The 13,628-nt window shown below is 38.0% G+C and overlaps 1 protein-coding gene across 6 annotated transcripts in view; it reads left to right on the forward strand.

Annotated features, from left to right (window-relative positions):
* Positions 1-13,628, forward strand: part of TASP1 (taspase 1) — a 238,736-nt gene that overhangs the window by 17,981 nt on the left and 207,127 nt on the right. For 5 of the 6 annotated variants that reach the window (XR_011472108.1, XM_070419896.1, XM_070419898.1 and 2 more), the window contains exons 3-4: positions 1,966-2,033; positions 3,871-3,939. Coding sequence is in view for 4 of the 6 variants with exons in the window: in XM_070419896.1 (XP_070275997.1) it covers positions 1,966-2,033; positions 3,871-3,939 (137 nt within the window). In the remaining 2 variants the exon portion in view is untranslated. Of the gene's footprint in view, positions 1-1,965; positions 2,034-3,868; positions 3,940-10,641; positions 10,909-13,628 lie in introns of those variants that run through there. The other variant, XM_070419900.1, reaches the window with a different exon arrangement.

The raw sequence follows: 13,628 nt of genomic DNA on the forward strand, positions 1-13,628 counted from the left end.
CCTTATGCTGTACTCCTATAGGGCTTTGGGGCCTGGGTGGGGATGGGGTGGGGTGGGGGTTCAGAACTTTGATTAGAAGCCTAATTATCACAACAGTTTAAGGACTCTTGTCTTGCTTTCTTTCTTATTTACTAAACAATTAACCTTTTTAGGGAAACACATTTCAGGGCCATTCTCTTGAGGAAGTTGCTGGGTGTTTATTAAGAGCCAGGGACCAGCCCTAACCACTTTGGCTCAGTGGATAGAGCGACGGCCTTCAGACTGAAGGATCCCGGGTTCAATTCCGGTCAAGGGCATGTACCTTGGTTGCGGGCACATCCCCAGTCAGGGGTGTGCAGGAGGCAGCTGATCCATGTTTCTCTCTCATTGATGTTTCTAACTCTCTATCCCTCTCCCTTCCTCTCTGTAAAAAAATCAATAAAATATATTAAAAAAAAAAGAGCCAGAGACCAATAGAATTTCTAATAGGCAGGCAGGAATACACCATCAGTGAGGTTTCAGAGACACCCTGGGCTTAAATTCCAGAGGATGTAAACGTTTGGGTAGGAGTGGTAGTATTGGTGGTGCATGTGGTAGTGTAGGTATGCTGTAACAACCCTCAGCTTCAAATGCTATTTAGAAATTAACTAGTTTTATAAAGTTACTTTTAAGAATTCTGGATTCCCAAATAGCAGGTGCTTTCTTTTGGTCAACCAAGAAGAACTTGAAGGGACTCTTTTCCCTGACACTACTTGGGTTATCAACTCCGGGCCAAAAAACTCCTGACTTTGGAGATAGGTTTTTCAAAAAGGAGGATAGGTGATCTTGATGAAACTTCTTTGGGGACATGAGCTATTTCTGGTGCTTCTCCCCAGAGAATAGTTTTTGAAAAAGAAGAGAAGGCATGGTATTAAAAAGGCTTCTGGTGGAGAAAGAAGCTATTAGATTTTTAAAACCACGTACAGTTAAGACAATAGTTTTATTGTTACTAGGAGAGCATCAGTTTGTAAGGATTATTTATATAATACTACAGGCTCAGTGCACGAATTCATACACAGGTGGGGTCCCTTGGCCTGGCCAGCAATTGGGGCCATAGTGGTTGTCCAGGGAGAGGGGCCGCAGGAGGTTGGCCAGCCACCCTGATCGGGGCCGATGGGACCGGCCAGCTGGGTGGAGGGACTGTGGGAGGTTTGGCCGGCTTCGGGGAGGGACCACAGGAGGTTGGCTGTGGGAGCACACTGACCACCAGGGGTCAGCTCCTGCAGTGAGCGTTTGCCCCCTGGTGGTGAGTGCACGTCATAGTGACCAGTTGTTCCGTTGTTCAATCACTTAGCCATTTATATCCTATATGATAAAGAGGTAATATACAAATTGACCATCACGCCCTCACACAAGATGGCCACCCCCATGTGGTCACAAGATGGCCGCCACAAGATGGCTGGCAGGGGAGGGCAGTTGTGGGTGATCAGGCCAGCAGGGGAGGGCAGTTAGGGGTGACTAGGCCAGCAGGGGAGGGCAGTTGGGGGCAACTGGGCCTGCAAGGGAGGGCAGTTAGGGGCGACCATGCTGGCAGGGGAGGGCAATTAGGGGTGACCGGGCTGGCAGGAGAGGGCAATTGGGGGCAATCAGGCCAGCAGGGGAGCAGTTAGTCATCGATTAGGCTGGCAGGGGAGTGGTTAGGGTATGATCAGGCTGGCAGGCAGAAGCGGTTAGGGGCAATCAAGCAGGCAGGCAGACAAGCAGTTGGGAGCCAGCAGTCCCAGATTGTGAGAGGGATATCCGACTGCCGGTTTATGGAATCAGACCTAAACCGGTAGTCGGATAACCCCCGAGGGGTCCCAGATTGGAGTGGGTGCAGGTGGGGCTATGGGACACCCCCCCCCCCCCAGTGCACGAATTTCGTGCACCTGGCCTCTAGTATATAGATAAGTGAAGTCTGTGACATTTTAATGAATACTAATAATTGGTTGGTTTGTTTCACTACAGGTGCAGGTTATCATTCGGAATCCAAAGCCAAGGAATATAAACATGTATGCAAACGAGCTTGTCAGAAGGTATAATAAAAATTTCCGTTTTGACTATAGAGGAGCTTTACTTTGAAATTCAAAATTTTAAGGGTTATTGTATAAAATCATCCTTGGTTTGGACCATCAAATAATTTAGCTCATATTTGTGAGGTCTTTGTTTTATTTTGTGTTGTTTTATTCTCCAAATCATGCTTAGAACTTTTCTTCCTTTCCCAGATTAAAATCTGTATTTTTGGAATTATGGGCCCTTAATCATATATCTTTTAGTCTTTGCCAAGACGTTGAGCTCTATAGAAACAGCTCAAAGGCAGCCAATGTGTCTTTCTGTGAAGGTAAAAAAATACTAACAAATGAAAATGGGTGCTTTTCTTAGGGAGATCATCCCTTATATTTTCCTTCTGTTTTTCATCATGTAGTTTGTATCATGGAAATTCATTATCATTCCTGAGTTAGCTTTGCCCTTGTACTGAGTTGTGTGTTTTTTCTCTTTGGTTTTTGAGGTTTTGCTAAATTGTTGAATACTTAATGTGGAATCAGGAATGGAATCAGAAGAAATATTGTTTGTTTTTATTTTGATCCTGACTAAATACTTTTATAGGGAAAGCCTTCATTTACTTCTACTTAAATAGAATGTTAATTGTGTATTGTAGATCAAGTAAATGAATCTTTCAACCCTTTTTATTTCTATTTACATACCATTTAAAAGAAAGATTATACTTTGTTAGAGATCCAGGCTTTCTGTTACGAATGAAATCCCATAAATAAATAAGAATATTTTCTTATAGAGATATTTTTAAAAATTTATAATAAAGTGAAAAGTTCTCAAAGTCCTTTTATATTTTTTGCCCTTTATTTTCAAAGTGTGAAATCTTTTCATTATCTAAAAAGAAATGTTTTCCTTATGTAGAACAACTATAGTCCTAGAAATCTAATACATTTGGAGTATATACTCAGCCTCCTCAATTTATACAATGAATGAACTTTTTTTTGTTTTTATTTATTTATTTTTTTTAAAATATATTTTATTGATTTTTTACAGAGAGAAAGGGAGAAGGATAGAGAGTTAGAAACATCGATGAAAGAGAAACATCGATCAGCTGCCTCCTGCACACTCCCCATTGGGGATGTGCCCGCAACCAAGGTACATGCCCTTGACCGGAATCGAACCCGGGACCCTTAAGTCCGCAGGCTGATGCTCTATCCACTGAGCCAAACCGGTTAGGGCAATGAATGAACTTAAAAGTTTAATGCAATTCTGACAGATCAATGATTTTCTCTCATCCTTGATGTTTCTTTCTCTCTTTTCTCTCTTCTTCTCTGAAATTAATAAAAAATATATTAAAAGTTTAATCCAGTTCTGTTTGAGCTTTCTCTTTATAGACTAACTTGGAGCTTTAATAGTTCATTTAGCAATCAGTCTTCCTTGTCTTTCTTTCCTCTTTTAACTTATATTCAAGAAGCAAGGAAGCAAGGTGATTTTATAGACCTTTACTCTGTGTAATTTATATTACAAAAGAATATGATTTGTGCCTGGCCAGTGTGGCTCAGTGGTTGAGTGTTGACCTATGAACCAGGAGGTCACGGTTTGATTCCTGATCAGGGCACATGCTCTGGTTGTTGGAGGTGTGGAGGAGGCAGCCAATCAATGATTCGCTCTCATCATTGATGTTCCTATCTCTCTCTCCCTGTCCCTTCCTCTCTGAAATCAATAAAAATATATTAAAACAAACGCCAATTTTGTTTCCCTTGTCGGAGGAGATATATGAGAAAAAATATTGCTGTGAGAAATGTCTGATATTTTACTGCCTATGTTTTCGAGAAGTTGTGGTTTTACAATGAATAATCTCTCCCCTTGGTTTCATAGGCAATTGAAAAGCTACAGGCTGGTGCTCTTGCAACAGATGCAGTGACTGCAGCTCTGGTGGAACTTGAGGTATTTCTTTTCTTTACATTTTATTTAAAATATTTATGAGTATGTTTGTTATTCTTAAATGACATGAAACTGCTGAGTTAGTCAACCATCAATTATATGACCAGTGTTTACCAACAATATTAACTAAATTGTGAAGAAGCCTGTGATACTGTTAGATGGTTTTAATTGGGGATTTCTCTGAGTAATATAAGAAAGTTAGTTAAGTTCCTTTTTCCCATTTTGTGAGATTCATGGATATAAAAGTCACTAGTTACTTAACGTTACTGGATACTTACATATCCTCCATATTTTTAGTAGGAAAATTCCTGAAGTTAACTCCCCTAAAAGTAATGTTTAGAAAACAAAAATTTCCAACTATAAGTGTCTTAAGTGGAAGGGAAAATTTTCTTACCAACCTAATGGTTCAATATATATTCTGAAGCTATGCTCTGTGAAGCATGTCTTGTCCAACGTGGTTGTTAGATTGGTTTCCAGTTACTGGAGACGTTTAGGAATTCAGTGGGGAGGTGCTCAAGTTTGCTCTAATTCTTTGTACTCCAGATTGAGGGTCTCTCAGCTCTCTTAGTGTGGAACCGTGATTATGAGTTTGTCCAGGGGATGTTGAGGCCTTCAAAAGACCAACTTCTGCCACTCACACTTAGAGAAGATAGATTTATGTTAGTTTAGAGCAGTGATGGCGAACCTTTTGAGCTCAGCATGTCAGCATTTTGAAAAACCCTAACTTAACTCTGGTGCTGTGTCACATATAGAAATTTTTTGATATTTGCATCCATAGTAAAACAAAGACTTACATTTTTGATATTTATTTTATATATTTAAATGCCATTTAACAAAACTCAACCGAAAAAATGAGTTCGTGTGTCACCTCTGACACACGTGTCATAGGTTCGCCATCACTGGTTTAGAGGATTAGAATTAATAAATAGTTTGTTGGTTGAGAAGACTACTTGGGGAATCAAATAAGACAGGAAGATAAAATAGTGATGAGTTTGATGGAGAAGGGGATGGTTAGATCTTCCCAAGTTGACTAGATTGTGGCCCTTGTGTTTAGGCTCTCATATCAGGACACCTACCCTGTCATGCCAGGCCCTGCCTTTCCCTGTGAAAATTGCCCAGTGCCTAAAGTCATAGCACTGTTTTCTGTATATTCCCTGAGCTGCACTTTTGATCATGCTTTATACATTTTAATTTCTCCTGTTAACACTTTCAGCTTGGTTTTAGCCAAGGAAGGTAAACATACATGGTGGGCACCAGTTCTATTATAGTTTGGTCCCAGAGGCATCTGACTTGGGGATATGTGGTCCTTTCCTATTGTGACTGATACCAGTTCTACTAATTATTAGCCATATGTCTGTGGGAACCTCATACCTCTCCTTGATCCAGTTTTTTCATTATAATATGGGGATAATAATGCCTGCTTTACAGAGCTGTGAAGATGAACTGAATTAATATGACAATGTGTGGTACATAGTAAGCAGTTCATAACTGTTAGCAATTACTACTATTAAGAGGTGTTTTAGAAATGATATATATGATGTGAATATTTATAGTAACTATTAATAACAAGCTTTATAATGTCAAAGAAAGGTTAATTATATATTGTGGATAAGAGGAGAAAAGAAATGGAAGAAAGAAGATTGATGTATACTTTGCACCAAATCTTACCTTTACTCAACACATCCACACAAGGAAAGCTTCATCTAATTTAATCAGTTGTTAATTGCAAATTACTCTCCTTTGTGCAGAAGATGATGTTCTGAGATTATCTGAGATTACTGGTATGTGGAGTCACTCTGGGTCTGGGGAATGAAGGTTAATGAATAGCTAAAGGATATACTATAATGGCAACTATGAATACAAAATTGAGTAAAATTAAGTTTTCCTTTTTCTTTTCATTTTAGAATAACTTTAATTTCTCCAAGTCATATTTATATCATATTGACTATTTCATTACATTCCTCCCCAGTGAAGTATCAATCATTTCTTAAAAATTTACTTATTTATACTTAAAATGATTTAAATTACATTTGGAATAAAGTGTTACACATAAGTAAGTGAACTTTATAATTCTGAATGATGATCTGTGTTTTTTAAGAGTGTGGGCATGTGAAGTTTTTTTTAAACACGTTTTATTATTTTTGATTGTTATAGAATACTGTTCGAAGTGAGATTAGTGTACTTTCCCCCATTAATTTATTAAATTTGGGGAAGAATTTCAGTGAATTATCTTTATTTTTATTTATTTATTTTTTCAGTGAATTATCTTTAAAAATTCATTCTTATGTGGAATCTTTGACTAAAATGTGTATTAGTAGCTTAAAGGCTAAGGCTAACCTGGAAGAATCTTTCTGAATCTTAAAAATTACGTTGGGCCTGGCTGGCATGGCTCAGTGGTTGATTGTCGACCTATGAACCAGGAGGTCATGGTTTGGGGTGCATGCCCGGGTTGTGGCTAGATCCCGGCGGGGGTGGCGGGGGCATGCAGGAGGCAGCCGATTAATGATTCTCTCTCATCATTGATGTTTTTATCTCTCTCTTCCTCTCTCTTCCTCTCTGAAATCAATAAAAATATATTAAAAAAAGAATTATGTTGGAAGTCATGTTATAGTGTCTCCTACAGTTTCAGTCACCTTGCATAATTGTGATTCCTAACCTTTAAACAGGGTGAGGTTTTCTTTCGTTCTTTTTTTAAAATTATTTATTGCTGAGAGAGAGAGAGAGCGAGAGAGAGAGAGAGAGAGAGAGAGAGAGAAAGAAAGATTGATTTGTTCTCCCACTTGTGTATGCAGTCATTGATTGATTCTTATCTATGTCCCCACTGGGGATGGAATTTGCAACCTGGATATATCGGGACAACACTCTTAACAAACTGAGCTACTTGGCCAAGGCTAGGTAGAGTGAGGTTTTCAAATAAAGAGTTGAAGTATTGTAATAGTTTGGGTCAATGGAAAGACATATGAAAATTAGATTCTAATATTTTCTGTACTTCAAGAAATATAAGCAACAATATTGAGTCCTTTCACTCTACTGAAAAGTCCCAGAGGGTCTGATTTATACTGTTATGTTTATTGGACATAATTACTTATCTTTAGTTTTGATCGATCTATTCAGTAGAGTTTTAATTCGATCTTTTAAGTCTTGTCCTACTTATTGACTAGATACGGACAGTCATACCGTTTCTTTTGGACTTCGGGATATACTTTTTTACTAAAACAAAACTGGACTTTTAAAACTTGCCTGTTACATTATTACTTAGGCAGATAATGAAAATCAATTTGAATTTCTTGAACACTTTACTGATTATAAATTGATACAACTGAAATGCTTTATTGTTCCATGTTGGCTAGAAGGGGTTTCTGGCTTTGTATTTTGAAAAATATGAAAATTTTCAGTTAACTCAAGTAGTATAAAGTTCTCTGATCTCAATTCGACATCATACAGGAGGAAGAGACCAAGTGAAAGAAAAGAAAGTTTATATATGTATGTAAGATATACAACCAAAAAATGATGTGTCTTAGTGACCTACATTTAATATAGTCCATCTAGAGTCATCATTGTTCAGCTTTTTTTGGAACCTATTACCTATATCTCATCTACCAGTACAGACAAATGGTGTTTTCCTAAGATTATCACTTCTGGGCACTAGATTCAGTGTTTCTTACATTTAAATAAGGGAGGAGGGTTGAGCTCATAAGTTCCTACCTATTAAACTGATTAGCTTCTCTCTTCAGGGTTTTGGGAGGGAAGTGGCCACTCCGTAGGAGAGGTGTTTTGTAGAGTGAAAGTGAAAATGATATGACACCAAGTACAATTTGTTTATCTTCAAAATATGGGGAAGGAAATAGATCAGTTTTTAGATCATGTTTTAATAATTTATTATTAAATTTATTTGGTCCCATTGTTTCATTTAGCTATATATAGCTTTTTTGAGATTATCTTTATAACTAATGGTGACTTATATCCATTGGATAGTACAACTCTAATTTCACTCACAGTAGAGAAGATAAATATTGTGAAACAATTTGATCTTTATAGCTAGGGCTATGCATTTGGAAGACAGTTGCTTTCATGGCTGCTTTTACAATAGTTTTGGTTCAGGTAATGACAGTGAATTTTAAATTCTAAAGATAATTTTGCACATTTTACATGGTACAGCTTCTGATATGAATTTTTTCTTTGAGAAAATTAGATATAGATCTGGGTGAGTCATGATGCCACTTCTAAAGTAGGAAGTGTTTTATAGATTGGGATAGAAAATGAGCTAGAACTCATAAAATAATTACGGAAGCTCCCTTTGCAAATCGATTTTAAAAAAATATACTTTTATTGATTTCAGAGAGGAAGGGAGAGGGAGAGAGAGAAACATCCTATATAATAAAAGCGTAGTATGCAAATTGTCCCCTCGACCAGGGTAAAGGAGGAAGGCCCCAGCCAGTGGTGGCAGCAGGCGGCCAGGGGAAGGGAGGGAGTACACAGCCGGCAGCCGGCAGCTGGCAGCTGGCAGCTGCTGGGGACCCTACCAGTGCACGAATTTCATGCACTGGGCCTCAATGATGAGAGAGAATCATTGATCAGCTGCCTCCTGCACGCTTCGTACTGGGGTTTGAGCCCACAACCCGGGTATGTGCCATTGACTGAAATCAAGCCCAGGACCCTTCAGTCTGTAGATTGATGCTCTATCCATTGATCCAAACCAGCCAGGGCTTGATTTTTTTTTTTTTTTTTTTAATACTAAGGCCTGGTTATAAAATTCTAATAAGAAATAATAGATGAAATTTGAGTGACAAACCTTTGAGAAATTATTTGTAGTTGTGTGTGAGAAAACTGATGAAAGTGAGATTTTGAAACTCTTGATGTAGCTAGCCTTTGGGAGATTTTGGTTAATTCATTTTAAAATCTGGTTATTTTGGTAGGTGGAATACTCTGCGTTAAGTGTAGTGATGGGTATAGCTTTTACATTTCATATAGTGAAAGACAAATTGTATAGGCTCCTTTATTAAAAATATTTTGTTGAGTTTATGTTATTCTAAATGGACCCTGCAATTATTTCATTCATCCTTAAAGGCTCCCTATGGTCAGGGGAGATGGTAATTAATAGTTGAAACTAGTTTATTGTCCAAATGCTTCAGCATTTAAAGAGCAGATTCTGTTGGGCACAAGTTTTTATATCTGTCTGCTAAAAATAGTCTATTGTCTTTGGATCTCTATATAATCTAATATAATACTTATAAACTCTAGGAAAATACTTTAAGAAGTAACTTTTTATCCAGATGGCTAGTAATTTGGGATATGAGAGAAAAATAAACCTATTGCATTGTTATATACTTATATTATTATATATAATACTAGAGGCCCAGTGCACGACATTCGTGCACTTAGGGGAGGCAGACCCTCAGCCTGGCCTTTGCCTTTTCGCAGTCCAGGAGCCCACGGGGAGCGGGCTTAAGCCTCAGTCGGACATCCTTAGTCCTGCCACGGAGGTAGACTGCTGTGCTTGCCAGCTGTCAGCCCGGCTTGTGACTGAGCAGCGCTCCCCCTGTGGGAGTGCACTGACCACCAGGGGGCAGCTCCTGCATTGAGCGTCTGCCCCCTGGTGGTCAGTGTGCATCATAGTGACTGGTCATTTCGCCGTTCAGTTGATTTGCATATTACCCTTTTATTATATAGGATTGTTACATATTTATTTGTATCCCTGCATCTCTTATAGCCACAGCTAGCTCAGCATGCATTTCTCTGAAATAGGAATCCTCAAAATGTCATCACTGTTGAATAGTCAGCTGTTGGTGGACCATTGCCAGGCACCTCTGTGCAGCTGCAGGATTAGGCCACACCTTCTTCCTTTGGCTGGAATTATTTGTGTGCCCAGAGGGGAGGGAGAGCACCTAAGGCCTGCTAGTCCTTGAAATGCTTAGTGGTATGGAGATGATGTGACTAGCTGCTGGCATATCTAGGTTGGAAGGGAACACTGGGAAGGAATGATCTGACCCCTTTTCTCTCACCAAACCTGTAGCGAGTTCACTTATGGGACTTCTTTGTGAGTAGATGCTTCACCACACCCTGCTCCCTATCCCACTTAAGTGTTTGCATTTTATTGCAAAAAAGTGGGGGTATCTGCTTTGCAGTCATTTATGTTTATTTGGTAGGTTAAAAATTACTTAAATTAATGAGCATCTTCACTTGGCTGCATATTTTCTTTTCTTTTGCAGAAATCATCTTTTCATGAGCAGAGGGTAGCTGAGTATTTCCGTGGTTCCTTGTTTCCTCCTTCACTCCCCTCCCCCATAGGACTGACCACATTGGAAAGACAGCTTGATGCATTTAGCTCACAAGTGCCCATTAACTATAATGTGACTGATGAGTCTAATTTTAGACCTACTACCTTTGAAAGTCCCATTTTTCTTTTGATAATATCCTTTATTCTCTGTAATGGGGAAGAGGTCCTGTTTTTATGTATGTGAAGCAAGGAGTTTTACCTTTTTTCTTTTTTAGTACTTAAAATGTTTTTATTGCATGAAATTTGAGTTTTGACTTTAGATGCTCTTTTTCCTCTTCTTCAACTTAGTGTCATTGATTATTTTAGTCAAATCCCTATTTTGCCTGCCTGTTTAGCAGTATTTCCAGGGGTGCTTCAATATTTCTGTGTATTCTACCTGTTTATAGAGTCTTTATGTTTCTCTGCATTTTTTTGTTTTATTTTTTGAGGTGTATACACACAGTTACACTTCATGGAGTTGCATCCAGCCAAGTATCCATGTTCTTCTTGTGAAGAGGCAGAAAAAATCACCTCTCCCAAGAATTTCCACCTTCTGACCAAGGGAAATGTGTCGTGAAGAGCTGTACGCAGATGGAGGCAACTTGTTTGCTTGTTCTGCTGCTACAGCATTGATTTAATTAGAAGACAGGCTGTGGGTGGCCATGTGCAGACAAAGAAGCACCAGACAAGAGCCCAGTTAGCCTGGGACAGTAAAAGTAAGTTACGCTCTTTTAAGAACACTTCTGAGTACTGATGCTGATTCTTGCCTTTCATACTAAGGGGCAACTTGTAACTTACTGTTTGTGCTTACACATTAGGTACATTCTGTTCTTTTTCTGAGATCCTAGAAATGAAACATACTCTCTAGCACAAAGTACCTGCTTAATGGAAAAGCGGTGCTCTTGTTTCCTTTCAGGCTTTTTTTAGACTAAAAAGAACCCTGAATGCATTATTACATTCTAGATTAATTGTACACGGCATCAACACTGTGTGTCAGTTTTTAACTAGGTCAAACCCTTAAGTACAGAACTTGTTATGTTTTACTTTGTACTGATAGTTCCCCTTTCTAGCCATTTCTTAATGAGCTGTATTCATTTGGCTGAGTCTTTTAGAAGATGTGGCCCAAGACCAGTTCCCAAGGAACATGTAGCTTTATATGTGGACCCTTATTTTGCTTTGGGAATTGTTTCTCTCTGAGAATATATTACATTTTGGAATTCAGTTTTGAGCTACTTTAAGCTACATTTGGTAGTAATCCTGTGTTTTAGCTCTGTGGAAGCAATTTAGACTTTTGGATTAAGTGTAACATGTCTTCTTGTCCTGTATTAATAGAGATATTAGATTCATTGGCCTTTGGATTTACAGTGTGACTATTGAATCATTGTGTGTGTGTGTGTGTGTGTGTGTGTGTGTTTATCTATATCATTTGGGCGTCAATTTTATAATCTGATTTTATTTATTTATTTTGTGCTTTTGGTAATGAAGCAACTAGGCTAAGAAGAGTTTTCTGTGTTCAGCAAAATCACAGGCTGATGTCATGATGTCAAGCTGAAAGACTGCCTTTAGATTTTACATTTTTGTCCATCCCTCAAACCCAGGCCCTTATTCAGAATCTGGATAGGAATGAGAAAGTGATATAATTTTTAGGAATCCCATCAAGATAACCTGATCCAAAGCAGAATAAACTATTTTTTTAAATTTATTTTCTCTATCATCTAATGTTTATATGGGTAGCAGGCTTTACCTAAGTGTTAGAATAATGAAGGCTGCATCTCACTATAGGAAAACAAACAGCTTAAGGTTGAATTCTAGGCATCTTTGTGCTTTTGCCATTCCAGCTGCCAGGGAGTTTGTGCTGGCAGCCATTCTCACTCAGGTCAGCCTCTGGCATGGTAGACACGCTTACTGACAGTTCATGACATGTATATACTGTAACATAGGGCGTCAACACTACAGCACTTATTAGACTTCTCAGAAAATTCAGAGTGAAGAGCTTATGTTTTCCTCTCTTGGAATATGTGCAGATGTTAGCATTTTCTAGTGGGTTGGAAGTCTTTTTAATAAAAAGCACAGTTATAAGTTTCTACTCAAAAGTTAGCAACCCCCTCCCCATTCTGACCATGTCCTCACCTCATGATAGAAGGATGGTTTAAGTTATTATAATTCCATGGTCTGTTGGGATTTTTTTGAGTGATATTTTCATATTATTGTCAACATGGCTAAAAGGTGTAATTATTTAGGTTGAAGGGAAGTGAAAGTGGATGCCAAATTTAGCTTTACTAGAGTAGCAGCTACATTTGTCTTTTCCATTGTAGCTCATGTGGAAAAGACAATTCCAGGTACCACGTGTGCTAAGCTCTTCCCGGACATCATAAAGAATCCAACTAAAATAAAGTTTAAAACTATTTCAGATGTGCACGTCTGCTGAAGCCAATACTTTATTTTATAGATCTGTGTTATATTTGACAAGTAACTCTTTGTACTGTGATTCTGTGGCTTTCAATTAAAAAAATAAAAATAAGCTGCTGTGATGTCATTTTTCTGCATAATTATATATGTTTATGTGATAATTAGGCAGATTACTAATAGAAATGAGGTAAGGACAGATGTGCAGTGCTTTTTTATTAAAATATTTTAAATAATAAATTAGAGAAAAATATGGTGCCATTTTTGACAGACTATTGTATGCTAGATTAACATGTGCTCTAATGAGCAAATATCAACATTTGTGGCATTTATTCTGGCTTTTCCCAAAGAGCGTGATGCTTCAAGAAGATCATAAAATGTCCTAGTTCCTAATTCATATGCTGTTGTGTGTGAGGTTTTTTTTTTAAACAAACTATGTTTTCTTGTGTGTAATTGAATAGTTAAAAAAATGAACTGTCACAGATACTAAAATTGCATATTCAACCTACTATATTTGACTCAAGTGTTCACAGTGTGATGCAAACAAACGTTCTCTCAACTTGCTTCCAGGATAGCTAAAATATTACTTTAACACACGTTTAAAGCAGAGCACTGTAACGATTTGGCTAGATGTAATTCTGGACTGTCTAAGTTGAGTAATTTCCTCAGGCATTCCAACTTTGATCAACCACAGCAAGAACTTTTAGCTTGTCTGTAAAGCAGCCAGTGGATCTGTAAATATGTCCTGAGGTAGAGAGAAAAGAGAGAATGCCAGAAACGAAAGAACACTTTCTATCCTAAGAAGCAGCTACAGAATGAAAATGGAAAGGTTTTTGTTTTCCTAGGAACTCATTTTAGGCAATTGAGGCTCTGATGCCTAAGTATGCCCTGTGGTTCTGTACTAATGAATGAAAGATATTTCATTTGGGCCTAATAAAAATGTTTTCTGGCTAACTCTGCTGAAACTTATTGGTTAAAGTCCATTAATTGTTAAATTTTTCATTCTTTATTAATATAATATTAATTGACT

The sequence above is a fragment of the Myotis yumanensis genome, unplaced genomic scaffold (genome assembly GCF_028538775.1).
Source record: "Myotis yumanensis isolate MYYU_CA2020_CCGP unplaced genomic scaffold, mMyoYum1.0.hap1 SCAF_7, whole genome shotgun sequence".
NCBI classification, from domain to species: Eukaryota; Metazoa; Chordata; class Mammalia; order Chiroptera; family Vespertilionidae; genus Myotis; species Myotis yumanensis.